Source organism: Glycine max, chromosome 5, assembly GCF_000004515.6.
Source record: "Glycine max cultivar Williams 82 chromosome 5, Glycine_max_v4.0, whole genome shotgun sequence".
NCBI lineage: Eukaryota > Viridiplantae > Streptophyta > Magnoliopsida > Fabales > Fabaceae > Glycine > Glycine max.
This window is the reverse complement of record NC_038241.2, coordinates 40,093,883-40,121,881: the sequence shown is the minus strand read 5'-3', so window position 1 is coordinate 40,121,881 and position 27,999 is coordinate 40,093,883. Positions and strand designations below refer to the sequence as shown.

The window sequence follows — 27,999 nt, the reverse complement described above, 5'->3', positions numbered from 1 at the left end:
GCTGACTGTATGAGAAAATTTATTGAATACAGAAAGAAAATCACAAGATACAGACGCTAAAAAATAACAAAAAATTGTGGACATACAGAAATTAGGGTTTTAGGGGTTCTGCCTGGAAATCAAATACAATTACACTCCCCACCGTTAGATTCAAACTGTGAGTGGTGCTGGTAGCAGCAGCAGCTGAAGCTCGCAGGAAATGGAGATGGAGAAGGAGAAGGAGTCGCTAACACTGGGAAAGCGAAGAGAACCCGATCTCCCAGTAACAGTAACAGAGACCACTTCAATGCCGAAGAAAGCTCGCAGTTCGGAACGCACGTGCGTGCACGAGGTGGCCGTTCCGAGCGGCTACGTCTCGAGCAAGGACGAAGATCTCCACGGAACTCTCTCGAATCCTCTCCACAACGGTCCCATGGCGAAGTCCTATCCCTTCACTCTCGACCCCTTCCAGCAGGTCTCCATCGCCTGCCTGGAGCGCAACGAGTCCGTCCTCGTCTCCGCCCACACCTCCGACGGCAAGACCGCCGTCGCCGAGTACGCCATCGCCATGTCCTTCCGCGACAAGCAGCGCGTCATCTACACCTCTCCTCTCAAGGCCCTCAGCAACCAGAAGTACCGCGAGCTCAGCCAGGAGTTCACCGACGTCGGCCTCATGACCGGCGACGTCACGCTCTCCCCCAACGCCACGTGTCTCGTCATGACCACGGAGATTCTCCGTGGAATGCTTTACAGAGGATCCGAAGTTTTAAAAGAAGTGGCCTGGGTTATATTTGATGAGATTCATTACATGAAGGATCGCGAACGAGGCGTCGTTTGGGAAGAGAGTATAATCTTTCTGCCACCGGCGATCAAGATGGTTTTCCTTTCGGCTACTATGTCAAATGCGACGGAGTTTGCTGAGTGGATTTGTAATATTCATAAGCAGCCTTGCCATGTTGTGTACACTGATTTTAGGCCCACGCCATTGCAGCACTATGTGTTCCCCATGGGGGGGAGTGGGTTGTATTTGGTGGTGGATGAGAATGAGCAGTTCAGGGAGGATAATTTTTTGAAGCTGCAGGATACTTTCACGAAGCAGACTTTGGGGGATGGGAAGAGGGGTGGGAAAGGCGGTGGAAGAGGTGGGAAAGGTGCCAATGCCTCTGGTGGTTCTGATATTTACAAGATTGTTAAGGTTAGGTCAGTACTTTTGTGTGGTGTTATTATTAGTGATCAAATGAGATGTTTTTCAGCATGTCAGTTGTACCAAGTACTAATGAATGATTATGACACTGTTTGGATAAACTTATTTGTAAGTACTTATAGAAGAAAAAAAATAAAAATGGAAAATGAATTAGAAGTTAAAATTAGCTTATACTGTTATACATAAGTTCAAATCAGCTTTTTGAGAAGTTAAATGAGAGGCCAGTTTCCCGAGTGACTTGTTGACAACTCGGTTTGAAACTAGCAGTAAAAATTAAGTTAAATGAGAGTTTTTATAAAAGTTGAATGCATAAGTTGATTTTAACTTATGCCTGAAACTTAATTCATTTTACTTTTTGTATTTTCTTCTCCTATTAGTGTTTTTTTGTGAACTTTATCCAAACAATGCCATCTATATATTAAGTCTGGATATCATCTGTTATGTTTTTGATGGTTTTTTATTTTCTTTCTCTGTTACGGACTTAGGGTGTGGATATTATTTTGAACAACTTATTTGAGCTTATCTTATGATATAGAGAGAATTTGTGAAAATAACTTATTATATGTCCATGAGCTGTTTACAGGTTATTTTAATTAGTTCTCTAGGATAACTTATGAAAACAACTGACAAGTTATATAAAAACAATTTAACCATATTTTCTTTTCGATTATAGAAACAACTTATGGGAACTTAGATGATACACACATTCAAAAGGAGTTTAATTGAGCTGTTTACCCTAACATAACCCTTAAATTGTTACAAGCTTATTCTGTATCATCATTGTCATGCAAAAGGAGTTGACTTAGTATTCTGTTGTTGACAGCTACTCGCTCCAGTCTTAAATATAAGAAAAAAAACACATTTTTCTTGATCTCAAATACTTCCTCCTTCCCTAATTATAAAACTCTTTCAACTAACTCATGCCCCTTAAGAAAAGTAGTTAATTTAGTTAATCACATTAAATACATCAATTATTTATACTATTATTCCAAAATTATCATTTTCCTATCTCTCTATCATTTTCCTATCTCTCTATCCATTTTCCTGCCTAGGGTAGCTTTGCTATTCTTAGCCGGTCCCAAGTCCGGATAAAAGGAGAGGGTTGTGTTAGGCTTTCGACAGCCAACGTTAAACTTTGTCGAATCTCTATGACATGGATCAATTACGTAATAATGTGAATGCTAGGTCGTTGTCCGGAAGCAACGCGCTGTATGGCTCGAGTACAGTGTCAAAAGAGTAAGGGCCGCTGCATCGCCGCCCGGATGTAGTGAAAAGTAAGCAAGGGTTCCCACATTTTCGTGAACGGGTGTGGGTAAAGAAGCTAGTTCATGACAGGAGGATTCGCTTTGGTACATGGAATATAGGCACACTTACTGGAAAATCTATGGAAATAGTGGATGTTATGGTGAGGAGGAAGATCAATTTTATGTGCCTACAAGAAACTAAGTGGACAGGTGAAAAAGCGAAAGAATTAGACAACTCGGGATTTAAGCTGTGGTATACGGGAAAAATCAGATCAAGAAATGGGGTAGGGATTATTGTGGACAAGGAGTGGAAGAAGGATGTCGTGGATGTAAGAAGAATAGGAGATCGTATCATAGTCTTAAAATTGGTAGTGGGACAGGACACCTTTAATGTTATTAGTGGGTACGCACCTCAGGTTGGGTTAGCAGAACACTTTAAGGTAAAATTTTGGGAGGATCTAGAAGGGGTACTTCAGGATATACCCCAAGGAGAGAAAGTTTTCCTAGGAGGGGATCTCAATGGACATGTAGGTAGCGTGGCTAGAGGTTTTGAGGGGGTGCATGGGGGTTTTGGCTTAGGGGAGATGAATGGGGAGGGTAAATCCATCTTGGAGTTTTCGGAGGCTTTGGATCTTTCTATAGCCAATACATGGTTTAAGAAAAGAGAGGAACATCTTATCACTTACAAAAGTGGAGGGACATGTTCTCAGATAGATTTCTTCCTTATCAGGAAGTCTGATAGGAAGTATTGCTTGAACTGTAAAGTTATCCCGGGAGAGAGCTTGACTACCCAACATAGAGTTTTGGTTATGGATGTAAGAATTAGAGATAGGGCGAAGAGAAGAAGTCCTCTGGTAGCACCAAGGATCAAATGGTGGCACTTGAAGGGTGAGAAACAAGGAATCTTCCAACAAAAGATATGGGAGGGTTGGTGTGGACAATCACAAGGAAGTGCAAATGATATGTGGAACAAGATGTCCCAAGAGATTATTAAAGTGGCTAAAGAGACGTTGGGTGAATCTAGAGGTTTTGGACCTAGGGGTAAAGAATCGTGGTGGTGGAATGAAAATGTTCAGAGCAAAGTTAGAGTAAAAAATGAGTGTTTCAAGGAGTGGTCTAGGTGTAGAAATTCTGAAACTTGGGATAAGTATAAGATAGCTAGAAATGAAACCAAAAAGGCGGTGAGTGAGGCAAGAGCCCAAGCTTTTGACGGACTATACCAAGCTCTAGGAACCAGGGACGGAGAAAGATCTATATATAGGCTTGCTAAGGGTAGAGAGAGGAAGACTAGAGATTTGGATCAAGTAAAGTGTGTTAAGGATGAAGAAGGCAAAGTCTTAGTGCATGAAAAAGATATCAAGGAAAGGTGGAAGGCGTATTTCCACAACTTATTTAATGATGGATATGGATATGACTCTAGCAGTCTAGACACAAGAGAAGAGGACCGGAACTATAAATACTATCATCGGATTCAGAAACAGGAAGTAAAGGAAGCGTTGAAAAGAATGAGTAATGGTAAGGCGGTGGGGCCAGACAACATACCTATTGAAGTGTGGAAAACTCTTGGAGATAGAGGTCTTGAGTGGCTCACCGAACTCTTTAACGAAATTATGAGGTCAAAACGCATGCCGGAGGAATGGAGGAGAAGCACGTTAGTGCCAATCTATTAGAACAAGGGGGATATACAAAATTGTGCAAATTATAGGGGAATCAAGCTCATGAGTCATACCATGAAATTATGGGAAAGAGTGATCGAACGGAGATTAAGAAAGGAGACTCAAGTTACTGAGAATCAATTTGGTTTCATGCCGGGAAGGTCGACCATGGAAGCGATTTATTTATTACGGCGGGTGATGGAGCAATATCGCATGGCCCAACAAGACTTGCACTTGATTTTTATTGACTTGGAGAAAGCGTATGATAGAGTGCCTAGAGAGATTTTGTGGAAAGCTCTAGAGAAGAAAGGGGTTAGGGTTGCATATATTCGAGCTATCCAAGATATGTATGATAGGGTATCGACTAGTGTTAGGACACAGGGTGGAGAGTCAGACGATTTTCCCATCACAATTGGTTTACATCAAGGGTCAACCCTTAGCCCCTACCTTTTTACCTTAATCCTGGATGTTCTCACGGAACAAATCCAAGAGATAGCGCCGAGATGCATGCTTTTTGCAGATGACATAGTCCTCCTTGGAGAGTCGAGGGAGGAGTTGAATGAGAGGTTGGAAACTTGGAGACGAGCTCTAGAAACACATGGCTTTCGCCTAAGCAGAAGCAAATCGGAGTATATGGAATGTAAGTTCAACAAAAGAAGGAGGGTTTCTAACTCAGAGGTGAAAATAGGAGACCATATTATCCCTCAAGTCACACGGTTTAAATATCTTGGGTCTGTAATACAGGATGATGGGGAAATTGAAGGGGATGTGAATCATCGCATTCAAGCAGGATGGATGAAATGGAGAAAAGCATCGGGGGTGTTATGTGATGCAAAGGTACCGATCAAGCTAAAGGGAAAGTTTTATCGGACTGCGGTAAGACCGGCGATTTTGTACGGAACAGAATGTTGGGCGGTCAAGAGCCAACATGAGAATAAAGTAGGTGTAGCGGAGATGAGGATGTTGCGGTGGGTGTGTGGTAAGACTCGACAGGATAAAATTAGAAACGAAGCTATTAGAGAGAGGGTTGGAGTAGCGCCTATTGTAGAGAAGATGGTGGAAAATAGATTTAGGTGGTTTGGGCATGTAGAGAGAAGACCGGTAGACTCTGTAGTGAGGAGAGTAGACCAGATGGAGAGAAGACAAACAATTCGAGGCAGAGGAAGACCCAAAAAGACTATAAGAGAGGTTATAAAAAAGGATCTCGAAATTAATGGTTTGGATAGAAGTATGGTACTTGATAGAACATTATGGCGGAAGTTGATCCATGTAGCCGACCCCACCTAGTGGGATAAGGCGTTGTTGTTGTTGTTGTATGTAGGGAAAAAATAATTAATGCATCTAGAAATTAAAAAAAGGGTTTTATAAAAATGGACAAACAAATTTCTGAAAAGGGTCTTATGATTAGGGACGAAGGGAGTATAAGAAAATTTCAGCTAATTTTACCTTATTTAATGCTACTATCTCTAAAATACCCTTCATTTAATTGAGGTGTTAGTTTTAATGACTCTATTATTTCTAATACCAAGTTCCAATAAAGGATAAGTTAGGAAAAAAATTACTTCTTAATTGAATTTGGTGCAGTTAAACATGGTTAACTAACTTTCTTAGTTGGTGTGAATCGATTTTTTTCTTCTTATATTTGGTACTGGAGGGAGTATGAGCTTTCGATAGTTTTGACATATTGGCTGGTTCTAATGATGGTAAAATCAGAAATGTGGCCAAACATGCTAAAGCAACACTCAAATGGAGTAGTTCAGATCAGAGAATTTTCCATTTTTCTGTTTGAACCAGACAAAATATACTTGTTAGAACTGGCACCAATTCTTTGATAATGTCTGTTAGTATGTAGACCTAATATAGTTAATTACAGAGTGCTTGATTTATTATTGTTACTTTTCAACAAAAAAATACGATGAAAATGAAGAATGGAAAAGTATATACATTGGGGAGGGGGGGTGTTTCCTGGCAAAGAGGTGAAGGGAATGTCAAGACAGATAAGCACATTAAACAACAATACCCTACTCGAGTTGGGAATCTACATTGTTTTTACACTAGTCACAGACAAATTGGCAGTCTGTCTGAGTCTCTTGATCCCTTTGGTTTGTTTTCTTGCATTTTTTTAAGAATTGTTATTCTTAACTCGTTGTGTGGAAAAACATTCACCTTATTGAATTTGTTGGAAGTCTAAAGCTCCTCTAAGGTTACTTGAATTTTCGGAAAAGCATTTTTTTTGGAAACAATTGCTTTTTTTTCCTCCCAAAAACTTTCTCGGGATGCTGTAACAAAAGAAGCACTTTTGACTTTGAAATAGCCCAAACATGCAAGTAATTTAGGTGTTTGTCTCCCTTCCATATGGTGTAAAGCACATGGTCTTTTCAAAGGAGTTTCCTTTACAGATATGATGAGAGATTGAGTAGCTTTACTATCATGGTGTCTATTGTTCCTAGATGCATATCTTTTACGTTTGTCTTTTTTAGGGAGGACTTCTTATCCTCATTTCCCTCTAATTTTTTTTCCTGTCTCAATAAACCTCTTCTATATAATAAACACCAATGCTTAGGCTTTATTTGAGCTAGAATGTTTCTTGATTTTCAGATGATCATGGAACAGAAATTCCAACCTGTTATCATCTTTAGCTTCAGTAGAAGAGAGTGTGAACAACATGCAATGTCTATGTCCAAGCTTGACTTCAACACCCAAGAAGAAAAGGATACAGTGGAGCATGTTTTTCGAAATGCAGTGCTCTGTTTGAATGAAGAAGACAGGTGCTTACCTGCTATTGAGCTGATGTTGCCACTTCTTCAGCGAGGAATAGCTGTCCATCATTCTGGACTTCTTCCTGTTATCAAAGAATTGGTTGAGCTTCTTTTCCAGGAAGGACTTGTAAAAGCCCTCTTTGCTACTGAAACAGTAAGATTTTGTCCAGCTTCTGCTTTCTTTCTGTTACTTTTCGCAATGTGTCTCAGATGCACTTTTCTTCAGTTTGCAATGGGTTTAAATATGCCGGCAAAAACTGTTATATTCACTGCTGTTAAGAAATGGGATGGTGATAGTCACCGTTATATTGGATCTGGTGAATATATACAGGTGAGAGATGATATATTTTTTGGGCAATGGTGGTTGTTAATTTATTCATTCTAGTGCCCACATTACTATTAGTGATTTGCTACCTTCAGATGAGTGGAAGGGCTGGGCGTTGTGGCAAAGATGAACGTGGAATATGTATCATAATGATTGATGAACAGGTGAGTATACTAGTGGTCAAATTTGTTTTCTGTTGCGTAATGTGTTTCTTATTAATTTTGTATCATAATGATTGTTTATTTTGTCTTATCTGTCATCTATATAACAGTCACATATTTGAAAACTAATTAGTTTTACATTCATCAGCTTACTATTTATCTGATTATTTTATGCAGATGGAAATGAATAACCTCAAAGACATGGTTTTGGGTAAACCTGCTCCTTTAGTTAGTACATTCAGGCTTAGCTACTACTCAATTTTAAATTTGATGAGCCGTGCAGAAGGCCAGTTCACGGCCGAACACGTAATACGAAATTCATTTCATCAATTTCAATATGAAAAGGTTTCTACTGAACCATTTACTTCAAAATTTTATTAGCATTATTTGCACTTGGATCTTATTAGCATTTGCTTACCCTTGTTCAGGCCTTACCAGATATAGAGAAAAGGGTGACAAAGCTGGAGCAGGAAGTAGCCTTGCTTGATGCTTCAGGAGAGGTAATGTTTGTTTGTGGGTTCTCAGTTTAAATTTCTTAATTATATGTTTGGTATTCTATTAATATATTGACATTTGATTTATTATAATTTATAATTATGTAGGCTCAAGTATCTGAATATCATAAGCTAAAACTGGAAATAGCACAGCTGGAGAAGAAGATAATGTCAAAAATAATGAGGCCTGAAATAATTCTTTATTTTCTTGTCCCTGGTCGATTGGTAAGTGATAGCATACATCAGCATGGAAATGATTTTGAACTATGTTTTGCTTCTCTAATTTTTCTTCAGCGACTGTGTGTAAATGAGTTTGTGACATCATTGACACGTCAATATTTATTAATTATTACTTATTAGTAAACATTTCATATTTGTTTGGTTCTTTTTTTCCCCTTAAATGTCTTTGTCTACAATTTTTCATTTTTTGGTTCTTGTTTAGTGTTTAATTGGTCATTTGCTCCTTTTCCTTGTCATACTTTACTGAGTTAGATGGACTTATTAACCTTTCAGATCAAAGTAAGAGAAGGTGGAACTGATTGGGGCTGGGGTGTTGTGGTCAATGTTGTTAAGAAACCTTCTGGTGGTGGTTATATGGTTGATACTTTACTTCATTGTTCACCTGTTTCAAATGAGAACAGTTTGCGGCCAAAACCATGTCCGCCCCGCCCTGGAGAGAAAGGTGAAATGCATGTGGTAAGTTCACATTTCAAACTGTTACTTCATTTTTCATGGCTTTTGGTTGTAACTCTTCTTATATCTGAAAAACTTATGCTGCTATCTGTACAATTACCATTAATAGGTTCCTGTTCAATTACCATTAATCTCTGCCCTTGGTCAACTGAGAGTATCTATACCTCCTGATCTTCGACCCTTGGAAGCAAGGCAAAGTATACTGCTTGCTGTACAGTAGCTGGGCAATCGTTTTCCCCAAGGTCTTCCAAAGCTTAACCCTGTAAAGGTAATTATTTGTCACATACGTCACAAGTTGCTGGTATGTTATTGTTCTCTATCTTATAAACAAAGAGTTAGATAAATAAAATAAAATTATTCAACATTTGACCTCAAAATTAGGGCTTAACTGCACTTGATTTTTCAGTGATGCATGCATTTTACGTAAACTATAAGACCAAATCTTTTGTTAATTTATTGTTTGCTGACATTCTGTCTTTTCATTATAATGTTTTTTTCCCCTGTATTTACATGTCATAGCCAAAACTGTTAATGGCCTTTCTATGTCATATTTTCTCCTTCATTGCATTTACCTTGTAACTTCTCTATTTGATTCTTCTGTTTTTTAATGGGTAAGATCTTTAACCATATGATTTCTATTAATTAAAATAAAAAAAAGAAAATCTTTCTTTTTGGTAACCAAACCTCTAGTCATAGGTTTTAATAGGCACACTATTTTCTGATTATTTTAGAGAACAAATCAGCAGACTATTGAGCTTGAGTGATCCTTGACAGAATCAGAACATTATTTATGTTTTGTATTCTCTAAAATAATATTTTCAGGACATGGACGTACGGGATTCAGAGATAGTTGAACTAGTGAATCAAGTTGAGGAACTTGAGAAAAAATTGGTCGCTCATCCTATGCATAAGGTTTGTTAAAATGAACCATATTGTCCATGTGATAAATGCAGTGTTGCTTTCCCTTTGAGTGTTACCTTAATATTTTCTTACAAGTTAGCATCAAGATATGGATCAAATTAAATGCTTTGAGAGGAAAGCAGAAGTGAATCATGAAGTTCAGCAACTGAAGACAAAAATGCGGGATTCCCAGGTATTCACTTTCTTTGCTAGACTCAATCATGAAGTTTGGAACTGAATGGGAGTCTGGACAGTGTCAGCTAAGCATTGCATTGTATTTGTATCCAATGTCCATGTGGCTCCATGTAATTTAACGGCTTAACAGCAGTGGATTGTTAATGTAGTGATTTTATTCATGACAAATTCTGAGTGCACTATTGTGGATAACTGTACTCAGTACTCCTTTATTTAATTTCTTGAACTCCTTTGTTGCATGATTTCTTTGTTATTTTAATGGGTTCAATGGTTATCAAAATAAATTTGTGCAATTTTCAGCTACAAAAATTTCGTGAAGAACTTAAGAATCGCTCACGAGTCTTAAAGAAGCTTGGTCATATTGATGCTGATGGTGTAGTTCAGTTGAAGGGACGAGCAGCCTGCTTGATTGACACAGGCGATGAACTCCTTGTCACTGAATTAATGTTTAATGGTGAATCAATATTTGTTTCCCAATTATAGTTTACATTTCATTATGTTTTGTAACCTGTTTTTTTCCCTTCATTTCCCCTCCACCATTAGGTACTTTTAATGACCTTGACCATCATCAAGTTGCTGCCCTTGCGAGTTGTTTCATACCAGGAGATAAGTCAACTGAGCAGATACAACTGAGAACAGAGCTTGCAAGGCCTCTGCAACAGCTTCAAGATAGTGCAAGAAGGATAGCTGAGGTAGGTGTTTTTTCACTTAACCTGAATTTATCTTCTGAATTAAACTATAAATGGTATCACCCTTTTGTCACAGATACAACATGAATGCAAATTGGATATAAATGTGAATGAGTATGTGGAATCAACCGTAAGACCATTCTTGATGGATGTGATATACTCATGGTCAAAGGTTAGTTATACCATATTTTTGGCATGAATTCCTTGTATACTTTTAAGTCATTTACTTGGCCTCCTGCATTAAGGAGCATGTTAGAAATATATTATAAAAACCATTCATGTGTCTTCACCCAATAGCTTAAGCTTTTGGATTGATGATTCATGACAGTTTTTATTTGCTGGATAAGTTTATTTTTATTATTTGGTTAAATTAAAAACTGTTCCAACCCTTGACACCATTTTTGTGTTTCAACCCTTGCACAAAAAACTCTTCATTTTGGTCTTAACATTCAAAAATGTTTAAAAATTGGTCTGTGCTGATTGTTGAAGCCATAATTTTTTTTTTCATTCAAGGACAACATGTAGAGTTTTTTTATAGCAACTACGGGCCAGAAAAATGTAGAGTAAACATTATGGATCAATTCATAAACATTTTTTCACGTGGGGAGGAAAATGTGAGTTGTGATTTAGTGAATAAAATTTTAACAATATATCAAATTGTTACACAACTGATCATGGACCTTGCCTGAGCCTGAACCATCATTTTTTTTAAGTTAGAGCTTTAAGAATACAGCAGGACATAATGTTTTTCTTGGAGTAGGAGAATGTGAGGTTGGCAGTGGAAAGATGCCTGTTGCATTTACTGTCTCTTGATCTGTAATTGTTTTTTGGTCCCTTTATTAATAAAATTGAGTTGAGAGTCATGACTACAGGAGCTGAAACTATTCACTGAGCAGTCTTAGTAATATATACATTAACAAAAGGTAATATACGTATACAGACTTTATATTTTTATTTTTTCAATTTAGGCGTCCTATACTTCAGTGACAGACTAGTGTGTGGTTTTTTATAACTTCCAATTTATCTTCCGAGCTTGACCGTTGATTCTACATTGCAGAGGGAAAAATCCCATGAATTGGTTAGAGTGACAAGTCCCATGGTCTACTAGTCTTTATTCTTTACCAAGTAACATACATAGTATCTTCAACAAGGACTTATCTGCATACATTGTGGCACTAAAATTCATTTTATATCGTAAATTTGAAACCCAAGACATGTATAGACATCTCAGCTGCACAGTGAGACTAATGGTGGGTAAGCATTCTCACATGCGTGGGAGAAAAAAGGAAAGATTTACTTGTTTTAAGTATATATTAATTTATTTGGTCTCTCCTTTTAAAATCTTCTCCCAGGGAGCAAATTTTGCTGATGTTATACAAATGACTGACATCTTTGAGGGGAGTATTATTCGGAGTGCTAGAAGGCTTGACGAGTTTTTGAATCAGGTACACGAATGTCCACCCTCTAGAAAACAACCACGTGTTTCAAGTTTTACTATGATTTTGCCTAAAACTTGCATCTTGCAAATAGGTCCTTTTCTATTCAAGAGATGGAAAAGAGCAAGTAAATGTGGTTAAGTTGGGTGGTTTGATGGCATGACTCAAAGTGTGCTATTCTGGGCTATTGCATTTTCAATTAGGTTTCATAACTTGATTACTGATGCAATATTTGACGTATGTTTGAAGTTTGAGGTGTTTTGCCACAAGTGAAAGTGTAATTTACTAGAGTCAAAGTAAAAGTGGTTTACTTGTATTTTGGAAATTGGTTTATTGTTGGAAAACCTTTCCACTTACCTCTTAAATATTAGCAGTTTTTGAAATTCCTTAACTAAGAACCCAGGTCGACATAAATTTAATGTGCCTATTTGGGACAGAAGAAAGTCATAGTGCTCCGGCTCAGTTCTTTAAATGTTGCAAAATATTCAAATATTAGCTTTAAGGGGCTTATAAGATAAACAATTGGTATGCTTGATCATTCTCCAAGTTATCTTGTTTAATTCAATATTTGAAAGTCAAAGATAATACAGTGACATGATGAATTTTATCGAGTTCTTTTCGTCTCGCTTTTTTCCAGTTGCGTGCTGCTGCTAATGCAGTTGGAGAGGCTGACTTGGAGAAGAAATTTGCAGCTGCAAGTGAAAGCCTTCGACGAGGTATTATGTTTGCAAATTCTTTGTATCTGTGACTTGTTTTTCTCCAGACCTTACGTTATATCTCACGGTCATTCCGGCTGGCTGAAAGTTTACTTTCCCATCCAACCTTTTGGCATGCACCCACTTCCTTCTCTTAAAAGCTTTCTGGTGTAAATATTTGTATGCTGTCACTAATGGTAAAGGGTGTGAATATAGAGTGATAGAAAAATCTGGTCAATAGATAGAAAATTCCGGTCAATAAAGGTTCATCTTGAGAGTCGCAGATCATTCATTTATTTACCTTCAGAACCTCTAGTCTGTCTGGGGCTTGAGGAGTGAGGGTGCCGAAGATATTTGTTTGTAATTTGCTGAAAAATTTTCAATACAAATTTTGATTGATAGTTCATTATTTTAGTGATCTATCTGTATTATTAGATTCCAGATGACTGAAGGAATAACAATTTCCTTATGTAAAATGCGCCTCTTGGTTCTTGTGAGTTGTGATGATTGCAGTGCGGTCAGTAGATAAATAAATCATAAATGTCTCCCCAACAGGCCAAAAAACAATTGGATTAGATAATTTTTAATAATAAATTTAAAAATGCTCAATTATACTTTAGTTCTAAAATTTATTTATACAATTATTTTTATATATTTAAATTAAAATATAATCGATAACTTGATATGTTATTTAAAATATGTTAGCAAATAAACTTTTTAAAATAATAGGAAAATTCCTCCTAGATAATAATAGAGGTATGTTTTCGGTCCCTTGAAATATTTCGGGATGTTAGTTTTAATTCCTACCAAAATTTTATTAGTTGAATTGCAAAATTAAGGAACTATAAATGTTATACTTGGAAAAATTAAAATAAAATATACCATATCTTAATTTTTTTTTTAAGTGCTCAAACTTGTCAAGTTACTAGTTCGCTTGAAATTGGTTTAATTGGCTAGTTTATTGTTTTACTCGGAAAACTAGGTAAGTCATGCTAGTTTGATGACATCTTTTATTCAACGAGCATGTCAAATCAATTATTGGTGTGTGGGAATAAACATTAACTTCTATTCATGTTGAAAGCGCTCTGGAAAGTGAGAATACGGGTTTAAAATTTGGAAAGTTCATTTGATAAGCGAATTGAATTCAATTTTGATAACCATGCTTGTTTCTTTTAATAAAAGTTCGAAAATTAAAAAATGCTCTGGGTTAAGATGAATATAACAAATGAAGTTAATGGGATGGGTAAATTTTTATTATGTATTTGAGTCAAAAGAATGTACATTGATGATGTATATAAATAAAACTTACAATCAATAGTGCGAAAATGAACTTATTTTGGTGGTTGATCTGTTGATATACTTGACGTAATATAACTTGTTATTTTTGAATTATTATTGTCTCGCTTGGAATTATTCAGTGTCTTCATGATCAATTAGCTACTTTTATTGTTTGATTTGTTAAAATCTACTATATTAGACAAAACAAATACATTTATTACATATTTGATATTTTTTTAAAAAATAATACAAACAAATGACAAAAAATACACAAGACAAACAATTGTTCTCCAACTCAAGCTTTTGTCTTATGTGATTTTTCTTGTGTTGTGCTTTGGTGTGTATCAAAGACACTCTTAAAATATAATTAACTACTAACACATTTTAATATTATGTAAACATATTTAACCATTAATATTGCAAATACAAAATGATATTTTTATATAATTACATTAATGTATTTTTCATGTGTTGTAAGACAAAGTTAATTACTATTAAGTATTTCAATAATTCTATAACGTTATTAACTGCATGTAAGACATATTTAACTATAAGTACCACAAGTATAGATTAATAATTATATAATTTTATTTTAGACTTATTGTATTTACCTACATAATTAACCACGTTGAGTGAACACCAAATATAAAATTATAAAGAGGTTGAATATCAATACCCCTTATTTGCGTAGAGATTTATTTATTTATCACCATATTATTAGTATGAGATATCATGACTTTGTTGATAACTTATTTTTGCTGAAACCTAACAGAAAGAGAAAAGAAATAAAAGATGGGAGTGGAGTATTTGAATATTTGAATGATTTAGATGTCTAAATATCAAAACTCTTTTCTCCTCTTAAAATTAAATTTTAAAAAAGTGAACCAGGCTTTTAAGGTCGAAAGAAACCCAATTGTGGTGGGCCACGTAGCAGTCCAAATTGTCCGAGTACCTTCCAACTAGATTTAGATTTAGGCGGAGCTTTCAATTTCGCACCTCCCTCGTTTCCATCGACATCCGCATCAAAAGACCTTCTCTTTCTCTTGCCATCATTTCATTCCCCATACGCTCCATCCATCACCCTTTCTTTCATTCTGTTGGGAAATGGAAGTCACACTTTCAGCGTGCAAGTCCATTAGCTCGCCTTCTGTTCCCGTCGCAGTAAGCACCCTCTCATTTCATTCGCTAATTACAATTACTATATTCATTCATTCATATGCTCATATTGTTCCATTGCTCTGAATCTGATCCCAAAACTAGGCTTTATTTGCGGGGAAAGCAGGAACTAAGAGTTCGCAATGCAGTTTTTTAGCTGGAGCAAACAAAGTGAGGTTTCCTAGGCAAGTCGGTCAAGTTAGCCACGTTCGCAAACAGCGCCAAACGCGTCACTGTGGTGCTCTCCACGCGACTTGCAGCGGTGACAAGATCCTGATCGCGAATAGAGGCGAGATTGCGGTTCGCGTTATTCGAACCGCTCATGAATTGGGGATTCCGTGTGTGGCTGTGTACTCCACCATTGATAAGGACGCCCTTCATGTCAAACTGGCTGATGAAGCTGTATGCATCGGCGAAGCGCCGAGTAGCCAGTCGTAAGTCACTCACTGCCTTTTCCTTTTGTTAGTTTCACTTGTTGTTCTGGCTCATGTGTATGTGTCTATCTGTGTGTGGTTAATGAAATAGTTTTTGAAATTCCTGTTTAGGTACTTGCTGATCCCGAATGTTCTGTCGGCTGCTATTAGCCGCAGATGCACGATGTTGCATCCTGGCTATGGTTTTCTTGCGGAGAATGCTGTGTTTGTTGAAATGTGCAGGGAACATGGAATCAACTTTATTGGGCCCAACGTGAGTAGATTATGCAGTTTGTAGAATACACAGTTTGTTTGCTTCTTGTCTGGTGACCGCACTGATTAGAGCTTTACAATTGGCTCGCCTGGATTGAATAAGACTTATTTAAACTGTCCCATTAAATCGTACTATTGGCTTCGCTAATTAAGAGGTCTACAATTGCTTCTGTCTAAAGTATCTTGAAGCCCTGGAATTTGATTTCCAGTTACTATAAATACACTAAGTCATCAAAATATCTTAGGTATTAGTATATAGACACATCGAAAAGGTACGAGGATTTCTGTTTAGTGTTTAACCATGCTGACCAGCTTGAAAGATTGTAACTAAAGTAAAGTAACAATATTGTTAACCTGTACACAAAATGTTCTTGCAGAGTTGTGTTTGATATTCTGTTGTTTGTCTGTTTAATATTGAAATTTTTTGTTGAAATTTTTCTGTATACAGGTGAGGTTCAGTTTTTAAGCTTTTTTATAGCATAGGCCTAGTCAAAGGTGGCCTGCAGTTGCAAGTTACCATCTGTTATCACATTTTTAATTTGATTTTAATGGATTAGTCTTAATTTTTAATGTTTTCCCTGTTGAATATATATAGCTTCTTTACTTTATAAAGCTGTAACTGTAAATCGATTATTCTAATATTTCCCTTTCAAATGCTAATACTGAATATTTAGTTAAAACTTTCAGCCTGACAGTATTCGGGTTATGGGTGACAAAGCAACTGCCAGAGAGACAATGAAGAAAGCAGGTGTTCCCACCGTTCCAGGAAGTGATGGCCTTTTACAGGTATTATATTAGGCTCAATTTACAAGTAGCCTCAATGTAAAGGTTGGAGGCCAATATCATATTCTATGATATCTTTTTGATGAATTGAATTATTGTAACAGAGCACAGAAGAAGCTATTAGGCTGGCAAATGAGATTGGTTTCCCTGTGATGATCAAGGTAGATTGCTTTATTATTTTGTATTTGTAACCTTGTGCCTATTTGAAGCAAATTCCAATTTTTTGGATTGATGTAGATCATTCTACACATGCTTTATAAATACACACATAAACATATATTCTCTCATGTGTAAATACTATATATGAATCTAACAAAGCATAGTCTCGTAAACTTTTACCTTCCTTATTCCTAGTTCCTATCCCTTAATCAGTAAATATTCATCGGATAATGAATCTTGTTTGAAAGTAAAATTATATTATGATTATGATTAATTTAAAATTCTTGTGGAAATAGACTTAAGAGTATTTAGAATTTAATGTAGAGTAAAGCTACCCTATAATTTAATATCAGCTAGGTTCTTAACAAAAGTCAATATGTCTGTTTGAAAGTACTATGTTGGCATACTCTCATTTGTTTGTGTGTTTGCCTTTTTCCCCCCAACAACAATGACATTGAAAAAAGTTAGCTTCATCTCTAGGTATGATCCTCCATTTGTATTAGGGCTTAAGCCTAGTTAAGAAAGTTTTGGCAAAAATGCGCAACATATGCTGAGTTTCCTTTTCTTTACTTTGTCATCCTTAAAATAACTTTTGATTTGATGTTGGAAGAATTTCTGCAGACTTTTGTAATTACAGTCTACAGGAGCAACTTGCATGATTCTATTTTAAGGATGACTGTTTCAAAACTGGAAAATTTGTAATTAGGCAGGGTACAATTTTGTACATTGATTCTTTTTTTTTTCGTTAGTTGTGCATTGAAAAGAAATATTTATTAGTCTCTATTCTATGTTGTTTATTTCATTGCTGATTAAAAAACTGATTGAATGGGCCTTGTGAAGTTCTTGTGTACAATTTTCTTTAGCAACTTTTTTGAACTGACAAATGTATGGTGTTTCTTAGGCAACAGCTGGTGGTGGAGGACGTGGCATGCGTCTTGCTAAAGAACCTGATGAGTTTGTGAAGTTGTTACAGGTATTTTTGCCTGAAAGGAAGTTCTTGTTATGTTGGCTGTACTGCTGAACTAATTACAGTCTTTAGTTTCTTATCTGTTGTAATAGTTAAAGGGAAAAGCTAGAAGTGGTAAATTTGAAATACAAATCAAGTATAGAAGCCATAATGATCAATAGTTTGTTTTTTCATCTATTTTTTCATGAAAAATTACTTATATTTTGGGGGAAAAACAGTTTTTTTTTTTTTGCTGTGTTTAGTTTTTTTATTCTTTAAATAATCGGAATCTAAAACAAATCAGATTTTTAATTACTTTGAGAAGCTGCTTTGAGTATCTTCTCAAAAACACTATAATTATAACTACCTTTTAAAATATAAAATGCTTTTGATAATCATAACCAAATAAAAAACAACTGCCTCTAATAAATCTTTAGACAAATAAATCACTTTTTTATACATTCTTTAAATCAACTTTTTTTAAAAGCTTCCAAAATCAGGTTAAAGAAAAGAACTGAAGGAAGCAAGAATGCTTGCACCTTGAGGACAGTCTTTTACCATATATATCTTCTAACAAAGCAATGGATCAAGATGGATTCTGATTAAAGGGAGATGATTTTATTTTGAACGTAAATAGTTGTAGTCTGGTAGAGAGTTTATGCCATTGATGGGGAAAAGATATATGGTAAAAAAAAAATTCTTCAATTTGATTTATTTGCAGCAAGCTAAGAGTGAGGCAGCTGCTGCATTTGGCAATGACGGGGTTTATTTGGAGAAGTACATTCAAAACCCAAGGCACATTGAGTTCCAGGTAATGTTATTTTTATTTTTATTTCTTATTGAAATCTATTATCTGACTGAAGCCTGGAGATTAGAAAACCTTAAGGAAATTTTATCTGTTAAGAACTTGGATCTTGGGGAAACACTGAAGTTGGGAATGACTTAAGAACTGGAGCTTTTGCATTTGAGCAATGTAATAATCAATTTCTTTTTGCTTACATATGAATGTCCTGATTGTCTTAGAGGCTCTGAAGTAGTAACTTACAGTGTCTATTGATGACATTATTCCATTTGGTTAACTAAATCCATACAATAATGAAGGAGTTATAACTCTAAACCCAAAAATTCCACATTGTAGTTTAAATTGTTCTGTCCATAAAGTCAATTTAAATTCTATATTTTGTATTCATGCCAATTTCATGGATCACACAGTTAATTATTTAACAATGTAGAAGCACCTTGCAGCCTCCTTTTCTGGCTATAAGTTAGAGCAGGTTGAAGAAAAGCTCTGCATTGGTGATTGAGTAAATGGACAGTCTTACAATTGATTTGACAAATTCTTAGTTGGTTTGGGTTCTTACATTTTTTAGTGCAAGACCTGTATGATTTGAAATACATAATGAAATTATTTTGTTATTATTATGAAATCCTTAAGTCTTATTGGAGTACTTACAGCTTAATGCCTTTATGATTGTTGGTGATCGCTTGGATTTGTAAATAATATTGTATTTATTTCATCTATCCCTTTGCTTCATGGCTGACAGGTTCTTGCAGATAAATATGGTAATGTTGTTCACTTTGGAGAACGTGATTGCAGCATTCAGGTACTGTCATCTAAATTCCTCTATTTCCCATCTGTCTGTCTATGTTTAGTTTGTCAAATTAGTTGTTTGTATTAAACATATTAATACTCATCTCGAATATAGATGATGTTTAAATGACATTGAATAAAGCATAAAAACAGTGTTCTGTGAACTTGTAATTTGTGTTTCTGACTGGAGTTTTTTTTTCTTGAGTCTGCATTGTGAAAGATTAAAGCAATGTTTTTGGCAGTAATTCAAGCAAATTATCATCATAATGGTTACTTATAGTTTTTTCCATTATATTTATATTAATGGAGTTTCAAATGTATATCTAGTATTGCATGATAACAAATAACGGAGATACATGTGATAAAATGCAGAAAAAAAAACCCTTGAACTTGATTGTGATTTGAATGTTATTAAACAAGCTTTATAGTGCTGAGCAAAAAAAAAACAAGCTTTATAGTAAGATAGCAGTATCAAAAGGTGTTCTGAACTTCTGATTTTTTTGTTTCTGTTTTCCTAATCATGTTGCAAGAGATTGTACCTGAAGTAATGGGTTCTGTTGAATGCGTTTTTCAATGCAGAGGCGTAATCAGAAACTGCTTGAAGAAGCACCATCTCCTGCCCTGACCCCTGAGTTGCGAAAGGCAATGGGAGATGCAGCAGTTGCTGCTGCTGCATCTATTGGTTACATAGGTGTTGGAACGATTGAGTTTCTTTTGGATGAAAGAGGTTCCTTTTACTTTATGGAGATGAACACACGTATCCAGGTTGGAAATAATTTTTAATATTCTTGTATTATATAAAATGAACCTAGGCAAATGTTCAATATTGTGAGTGAATAATTTCCATTATTTTATTCTTTTGCCAGGTTGAGCATCCTGTGACAGAAATGATTTCCTCAACAGATTTGATAGAAGAGCAAATTCGTGTAGCTATGGGAGAAAAACTTCGATACAAACAGGTAATAGAGGAGATATTTTACTTTTGACTTTTTAGAATCTTGCTCTTATTGTAGTTTTTCTGCAGGAGGATATTGTCCTCAGAGGACATTCTATTGAATGCCGTATCAATGCAGAAGATGCTTTTAAGGGATTTAGACCAGGGCCAGGTATCTTGATCTATCAGTGGTGTATTTGTGGAAAAATATGTTAAAAAATAGCTCAGTATTTGAATTTGTTGTGTCGAGTGCTTGCATTTTATGGTTGATTTATTTTTTATTTAAGATTATTAATATAAGGACATTCCCCTCAAATAACAGGTAGAATTACAGCATACTTGCCATCTGGAGGTCCATTTGTTAGAATGGATAGCCATGTTTATCCTGATTATGTGGTTCCTCCAAGCTATGACTCCCTTCTTGGAAAGGTGTGCCAATCTGTTCTCTTTTATAGAATTGATTTGCATCCTCATCTGGATTGCTATACTACATGATTTTAGTTTATGTTTTTATGTTCCATATGAACTTCAAATTTGTGTAACTTGCCTATCTCCTGTCAATATATAAAGTATCTAGTTGTACAATTCAATGTAATAAATAACATCAATATTTAATACAAATGTATATTAATCATAGTCTTTTCCTTTTAAACTCAATTGCATTTTAAGTTTGTTTCTCTTCTTGATGCTTGGGCTTTTTGGATTTAAACAATGATAAGTTATAAATATAAATTAAAAGGTTACTATATTTGTTAAAAAGGAGAACATATTGCCTATTGGTATGTGTTTTGTTTTCCCACACAAGTGGATAGAATGAATGGAGGAAAAAAGCAAAAAAAAAAAAAAAAAGAGGGTTCAAAATATTAAATGAACAGGGTGTAATATATTCTAAATGTAAGTTTCAATTTATGTTGTGAGGAGGCTTAGATGTAATAAACACAACTATATGTGAAGTGCACCTTTTATTTCAAACCCTTAATCTTGTCTTGACTTTGTGAATTTTTTGTAGCTGATTGTATGGGCTCCAACAAGAGAAAAAGCAATTGAACGCATGAAAAGGGCACTTGATGACACTATTATCACAGGTAAAATAATAGGATTTTTATGATTTTGATTATTCTGACAAAAAAGAATCAAATACTTTTTCTTTGCACCTCAGTTAATATACTTTGCTAAAAGAACAAAAAGTTAGTTTAAAGAACTGATCCTCTGTAGTTTGAAACAAATTGCTGGAGGTTCAGTTTTTTGATCCAAGGGATCATATCTACTGAACTAATTTTGCCACAAAGATCTCTGCACTTTTAAACCTTAGTTGTAAAAAGAATGTGCTGATGATCTTGATCCTTGTTTTAAACCCTTCACTTTGTATCGTATAATTAACAGTTTCAATTTTGTTACAGGAGTTCCTACTACAATTGATTATCATAAACTTATCCTTGACATAGAGGTAGGTGTGCCTTTTATATGTACTTTTGGTAACATTTATCCTTTAACAATACTTTCTGTTAGTCAAAAGTCAGAATTTAAATGACTAAATCTAATATATGTCATACCTTCATTGTTTTACAGGATTTCAGAAATGGAAAGGTTGATACTGCTTTTATTCCAAAACACGAGGAAGAGTTGGCAATGGTAAGAACCCAATATAACCTTGAAAATATTAATGTCCCTAACAATGGATTTAAAAATTACTTTCGTTGTTGAAGCCGACCAATTTTGGTAGGAAAACTCACTTGAACTTGCATGTAGAATCATACACTGAATCCTTCAATACTACCTATCATGATTGATTGTATAGTGTTGAAATCTCCTGTTCCAGCTGATAGACCTTGTCCAGGATTTTGAGACAATTATGGAAAGCTGCTTTTAGAAGTTTTTGGCTCATCAAATCAGGGTTTGGATTGGATACAAAAATGTAGTGTTACAGTCTAGTTGCTTGTGCATCAGATGCTCACAAGTTTGGTGTGAGACTCAAGGCTCACATCAGATGCTCATGTGCGTGATGTAGGATATAGTTATCCCAAGATCATGAAACAATTGGTATAAAAGCTTGCCACTGCTCATGTTGCAAGCAAACGGCACTTGAGCATGGTGACACTGGCGTAGAAGTGTCTGTCCCTGGCTAGTGAAGAGCTAGCACACAGCGACACTTGGATGATGGGTGGTATTGAAAAAGGTCAGATGGTCATGACACTTGAGTTTGGTGCAAGAGCGCTCGTGAGCATACTGTGAGATTTATATCGTCCTAGAGTCTCCAACCTCTTGAGCTAACTTTTGGGCTTGTGGTTCTCCCAATATCTTAGTTTTTTTAATTTGACCCTAGATAACTAAATCATTAAGTGCATGCGTATGCATTATGTCAAAATGGTGTGTAGAAGATGAGGAGCTACTAGCAAGTTTATAAATTAAAGACGTTCTTGAGTGATCTTTGAGAACGAACGAAAACAAGAATGGTCCTATTGCCGATAGTATTGAGCATCCTTGCTAATGTATTCTGGGAGTTTCTAAACCTAAACGTTAAAAAAAAAGTTGTCTTAATTGTCCTATTTTATTGTAATTTTTGTTGACAATTTTTTATTTATTTTGTAAGTTATTTGATTTGATGTCTTTTTCAATGCAGCCTCCGCAGAAGATGGTACTCGCTAACAGGGTGAACGAACTAGCTGGTTCAACTGCCTGATGAATATGATTGTGTGATGTCAGAATTGCTTTTTGTAATCGCCGTGTTGTCAGTGCCTCGAAGTGAATGTTTTAATGAAATTTTGATAATTAGTCTCGTACATTCCTTTTCTTCACATAATTATATTGTAAAATCAATTAATTCATGTTTGATTTCATCCCAAATATTATTGCAAGGAATTAAGAATAGGTCCTTGCATTTTTTTCGGAAGTCATAGTTGTCACAATGGTTGGTTTAGAGGATCTTGTATTAAGAGCTCGATGCTAGATACAGTAATAAAAACTTAACCTTATCCTAATAGACTGGGTTTGTTATATGGATCAATTGGCGTCGCTAGATACTTAGAATAGATTTTGTTTATGTTATCTTTTTTATGATCCATGTTAATTGTATTCATCGAGAAAAGAGAGATTTAATGTAATCCAGCCCTTTTCGTGACCTTATCAGCCATGGAAATTGTCGTCTGGGCCGTCAGACATTAGTCACGGAACAAAGAAACGACCTTTGATATTTGAAAGCGAGGTTAGCAATTTAGGGAAAAAGGTACAGACGTGACTTAAGTTCATTGTGCTTTCTAGAAAAAGTTGAATGAAGTTGAAAACTAATCAAACTCGACTATGGATTTTGTAGATTGACAAAAACCGCTAGATACATTCTCGAGTTTCTTCAAGACAAAGTAAACTAAAACTTGGCTTTGAAGTGCTTGTTGTGATGTCATCAAGTTGTTAAACCTGCTGCCTTGTCGTCCACTTGTAACATATTAGCATTATTAAGTGCAGTTTACATTCTCCCCGGTGACGATGAGCTTGAGCGGCTTTCATATCCAGACATCCCTGACATTGACTGGGATTCACTCATGGAGTCCTACAAAAAGAAAAGAATGTGATGTTACTGACTGTAATATAAGGTGAAGAAATTAAACGACTTAATTATGAGTGATGGTGACTGACTCACTTGAACTGAGGAAAAGGTGGAGCTTGAGTAATTGTAGTTGTTTCTGGGAGTGAATCCAGTGGACATACCGAACATCATCATCATGGGCATGTTTTCTTCAGCAAAATCTCTGAGTTTGTTGAGCTCAGGCAATACAACTTTTCCAAGATCAGGTCTATCTTTTCTTCTCATTTCTGCACACGCCAATGCAAGCTTGGCAAAATGCAAGGCATGTTCAACTGGCCAGTCCTCAACGGCTGGGTCGAGCATATCCGCAAAAGTCCCCTTCTCAATAGCTCTTCCAACATGGTGAGTCAGTCCCATTGGTGGCTTGGCTGTTATCATCTGTAGAAGCATGATCCCCAGTGAATAAATATCAGATTTGATTCCCAGCATGCCCGTTTGCTGATACTCAGGGTCAATGTAACAGAAAGTTCCAGCAGTTGATGTCATGCGATACTGTGTCACTGTGTCTGCAACTGTAGGAGGGACAAGCCTTGCCAATCCCACATCACTGATCTTGCTCACATAGTTACGGTCAAGCAAAATGTTTCCGGGTTTTAAGTCGCGATGCACCAGGGGTTCGGGCTTCGTCTGGTGTAGGAAAAGGAGCCCGGTGGCAATCTCTGCAGCAATTCGGAATCTTAGTTGCCAAGGAAGAGCTGGTTTGTTGCCTCTCCGGAAGAGGCAATCATCCAAACTTCCATTAGCCATGTACTCATACACTAAGCACCCAAACTCTGGGCATGCTCCAAGGAGGAGAACCATGTTTGGATGCCTTATGCAACTTAGCACTTCAACCTGCATGCACCAAATGTCAAATTCATTCATTCAATTCAACTATAGGGTACAAATCATGTTTCTATATATAGTCATTTTCATACCTCCTGCTGAAACTGTGAACGTCCCTGAGCTGCATCTGGTTTTAACACTTTTATTGCAACTGGCGTGTGGTCTAGTTCAGACCTGTAGACTGGTCCATAACCACCTTCGCCAATCTTGAGAGAGTTGGAAAAGAATTTTGTTGCCTCTTCTATCTCCTCTATAGTGTATTTTCTGTACCTGGCAGGACTATGTGAAAGGATATCTGCGTTCTTCTTCTTGTGAGCGGACTCTACACTCATTCTCTTTTGTGCTTCCAACTCTGCAATTTTTCGAGATGTTTCTGCTGCCTCCATGGCAGCCATACATTTAACTTTCTCCCTCTCAGCCATTGCCAATGCTGTTCCTTCAGCTAATCGTGCGTCTTCCAATTTCCTTTGTTCTTCCACTTTCCAACGCTGAAGTTCTAGTGCCTGTTGGAGAATAGTGTCAATTAGTCAGTATGTGATTTGTAGATTACATGATTTAACAACTTTATGACACAGTAATATTCGAAGAACTTGCATGTTAGGTACCTTTTGCTTTGCTGTCATAGCTTCCTTACACGCTGAGCTGTACAATTCCATTGTCTGCTTCAGTTCTAGCTTCAGTCTCCTCATTTCAGCTTCCACTTCATCCTATAATTTCAAACAAGACATTTGTTAAATCTTGTCCTGCCATGTTAATTATCTCTATAGTATGCCTTAGAGCCTCAAACTTGATCTTGACAAGTTAGAAAGGCAAGCAAAAGTCATGCTACATCAATCATGGGTGTTTTGGCATGTCAATAACGTAGATTAGTTAACCACACACACACAAACACACACATATATATATAGCCTACCGAAGCTGAAAACATTGACGATGACATCGATGTCCCACTGTCTTGTGAACTGAATGAATAGTCACCATGATCTATTGACTTGGCTCCTGAGAATGAAGAACCAAAGCTTCTGACATCAAAATCTGAGCCTGTTGAAAGCCGATTAGTTCCAGAGTCCATATCATCATACATTGAAGGGAACATCCTATCAACACTTGGCCTTCCACTGCTCACGAATGAAATATCAGAGTCGGGAATTGAGGACTCGTATGATATGTAATTTCCTCTACCAGATCTGGTGAATGGTGATCTGTCCATACAATATCAAGTTAGTTCTCTCAGTAAGCCATGAAATCTGTCTGAAGCATAAATATTCATTCATCTCCAACTCTCATATACATCTCCATTTTAGAACATATTGACATTTGTAATTAGCATTCTTATGTTTCTTGCATGGCAATGATATCATTATAGCTTATGTGATTTTTGAACTTTAAACATATAAGGTTTCTACTCCAATCACATTATTGTGTCACTCCAACTAAGGATTCATGAGGTACTTACATGATTTCGTCTTCATCTGATGATAGCTGGCGGACAATGTATGATGGCTTCTCTGATGATGCTGGCAGAGATACAAATAATGTTGTGTTTCTCATGAACAATGTTACCAAAGTAAAAAAAATAAAACAATGAGATATTAAAGAGAAATTGGCATACGTCGTGGTGGGATGGGGTTACGTGTTATTTGTGTATCCATTCTCTCAGGAGTTTGGAGAGACTGCTGCGGCTGCATTGTATTGTTACGGGCTGGAGGTTTAGCAGTTAGTGGAGCAGTTGCAGTTTTCACAGATGAGATTTTTCCTTTGGCAATAATGTACACAGTGCAGAATGGTGGTGCCCCTTTGGACACAAGACTTGGAACATCAGATGTCCTAAATCTTCTGTCATAAACAACTAATCAAAATTAATGTTCTCCTAAGACTTGGCTAACATGTAATTCATCAAAAATAGGATGCTTCCGTGTTTTGATGAGGAAGGAATATTATTACCTGACAAGACCACTCCTTGAAGCTGCCCCGAGTACCAGAAGCTCCACGGAATACTTAGAAATACCTTCTATTAATCCCTTACTTATATCCATGTCCTCCAATAAGATTTCTTTGCATTGTATCTGTGGTGAATTCAAAAGAAAAAAGAAAAAAAAGACATTGAAAAGGAAACCAATTAAGAAAAAAAATAAAATAAAAGACTTGTATGATAATTTTATTGTGGAAAGATGGAAATGAAAGGAGCAATAATGTGTAAGAACTAACGCTCTTTCTATTGCAGAAGACACGAAATGAAGCGAAAAGCTCCTTGGATTCGTTGTCCATTTGTTGCATGTATGCTCTGGCCACATCATCGTTGCCTTCAAGGGATACAAGGTTTCCCGCTGCATTCAATTCAAGTCACTAATGTGTGTCACAAAGTATTTATTTTGATTAAAAGGGCCTAAGAACATTAAACAACCAATGCTAATGTACACATAAAGTTACGAAATTGACCTTCCATGTTTGAAGCAATATATATAGGCAGATAGAGATTTAATTATTACTTGGCGTAGGAATGGAAGATACTCTTTGCCTAACATGGAGCAATAGGAGAGCTTGGTCTTTGGGAAGAAGATTGTCAACTGCCCATTTCGCTGCATATTGGCTTGTTTTGTTGTTTTCAATTGCCACTGCCACAACACGTCCTGCACCCAGCTTCTTCTCTTGAATCAACCTTGACATCTTTATAATTTCCCCCCTTTGAATTATTTGCTAGCTGAAATAAATTGATGTTTGAACAATTTGTCTCGGGGGCATTAGTTAGTTTTGGATTCTCCTAGAGACAGGTTATATATATGAAGCTTTCAAAGAAACAATTTAGTAAACGTAAGTGCACAAACAACCATAACGAGTTGTGACTATTGTCAGCGCTATTTTAAGCATTCTTTGAAATTCTAATAGAAGTTTCGAGTTCTGTTGGCAGATTGCCAACCCTTTTATTAGTTTGCATTTAGTTGTTGCCTTCCAAAATTAGTAAATATTCACGCGTACATCAAGTGGCACACATTGCGATAATCTACAAGGGTTGACACAAAAGCAGCCATAATTAGTTTTAGGAAGATAGACATGCTTTATATAAAAGAAAAAAAAAGTTTAATACAAAAAGATTGATTTATAATTAAAATATTTATACCAGTATACAAAGGGGATACAATTTTGTATAATTGTTTTTGGTCTCTACATTCTTTAGACTATTTTATCCTTACTAATATTAAAGTAATAATAATAATTAATTCTCTTTAATTTCTTTTTTTAGAATTCTTTTGTGGTTTTGTTTTGCTCTTCACTTCTATCCCAATAAATTAGTTTCTACCACAATAACACAATAGTATGCATATTAATATTGACCCCCTAACCAAAATGGTAACCACCCACTAATCACTCTCCACTATTTCATTTTTATCTCTTTTTTCATTTTGTGTCATTATGGATGACGTAAGTACGATACAAAATTTCAAGGAATTAATCTTTATCTTTGATTTTTTTTATTCTAATTCATTGTAATTATTGTTTAATTAATTTAAGTTAACAAACCTTTCATGTGATATATAGTTGGAACTGTCATTGTCAACTAGAAGGCAATTTATGGAAAAAGAGAGAGGGAGACTATTTCTTTCAAAGTCAATATTATTATAGTTTTCATGTGGT

General features: G+C 36.0%; 2 protein-coding genes, 1 long non-coding RNA gene, 1 other non-coding gene and 1 pseudogene across 4 annotated transcripts; 4 read left to right on the top strand and 1 right to left on the bottom strand.

Moving 5' to 3' along the window:
* Positions 1 to 3: 3 nt before the first annotated feature.
* LOC100799404 (DExH-box ATP-dependent RNA helicase DExH10-like) lies at positions 4 to 12,835 on the top strand (annotated as a pseudogene).
* MIR10420 (microRNA MIR10420) lies at positions 10,979 to 11,085 on the top strand. Its single transcript, NR_161689.1, has one exon. It is a non-coding gene; the product is annotated as a microRNA MIR10420 (primary transcript).
* A 1,887-nt stretch (positions 12,836 to 14,722) lies between the features above and the next one.
* Positions 14,723 to 22,959, top strand: ACCC-2 (biotin carboxylase precursor). The gene is given in 16 exon segments (NM_001250429.2): positions 14,723 to 14,868; positions 14,968 to 15,296; positions 15,408 to 15,549; positions 16,236 to 16,334; positions 16,436 to 16,492; positions 17,392 to 17,463; positions 18,158 to 18,247; positions 18,981 to 19,040; positions 19,607 to 19,792; positions 19,894 to 19,986; positions 20,052 to 20,133; positions 20,284 to 20,390; positions 20,971 to 21,046; positions 21,362 to 21,408; positions 21,531 to 21,593; positions 22,582 to 22,959. Coding segments are annotated over 16 exon segments (1,620 nt in total). The 5' UTR covers positions 14,723 to 14,811; the 3' UTR covers positions 22,642 to 22,959.
* Positions 22,960 to 23,144: 185 nt separating this feature from the next.
* On the bottom strand, positions 23,145 to 27,033 carry LOC100803837 (U-box domain-containing protein 35). Its single transcript, XM_006580435.3, has 10 exons — positions 26,856 to 27,033; positions 26,575 to 26,693; positions 26,311 to 26,432; positions 25,979 to 26,202; positions 25,823 to 25,883; positions 25,280 to 25,568; positions 24,972 to 25,073; positions 24,459 to 24,869; positions 23,596 to 24,375; positions 23,145 to 23,505 (listed from the first exon to the last, which is right to left on the bottom strand). The coding sequence occupies exons 1-10, from the start codon at positions 27,031 to 27,033 to the stop codon at positions 23,422 to 23,424; spliced, it is 2,370 nt and encodes a 789-aa protein (XP_006580498.1). The 3' UTR covers positions 23,145 to 23,421.
* On the top strand, positions 25,453 to 27,176 carry LOC121174917 (uncharacterized). The gene is made up of 2 exons (XR_005891616.1): positions 25,453 to 25,586; positions 26,591 to 27,176. It is a non-coding gene; the product is annotated as an uncharacterized lncRNA (long non-coding RNA).
* Positions 27,177 to 27,999: the final 823 nt, after the last annotated feature.

Bases quoted from the DNA above. Each gene is read 5' to 3' on its own strand.
- LOC100803837 (XM_006580435.3), bottom strand. From the start codon at position 27,033: ATGTCAAGGTTGATTCAAGAGAAGAAGCTGGGTGCAGGACGTGTTGTG. The intron at 25,569-25,822 runs GTAAGTACCTCA...TTGTATGGACAG, and splicing joins TCAGATGAAGACGAAATCAT to ATCACCATTCACCAGATCTG. The intron at 23,506-23,595 runs GTGAGTCAGTCA...TTCTTTTTGTAG, and splicing joins CCACCTTTTCCTCAGTTCAA to GACTCCATGAGTGAATCCCA.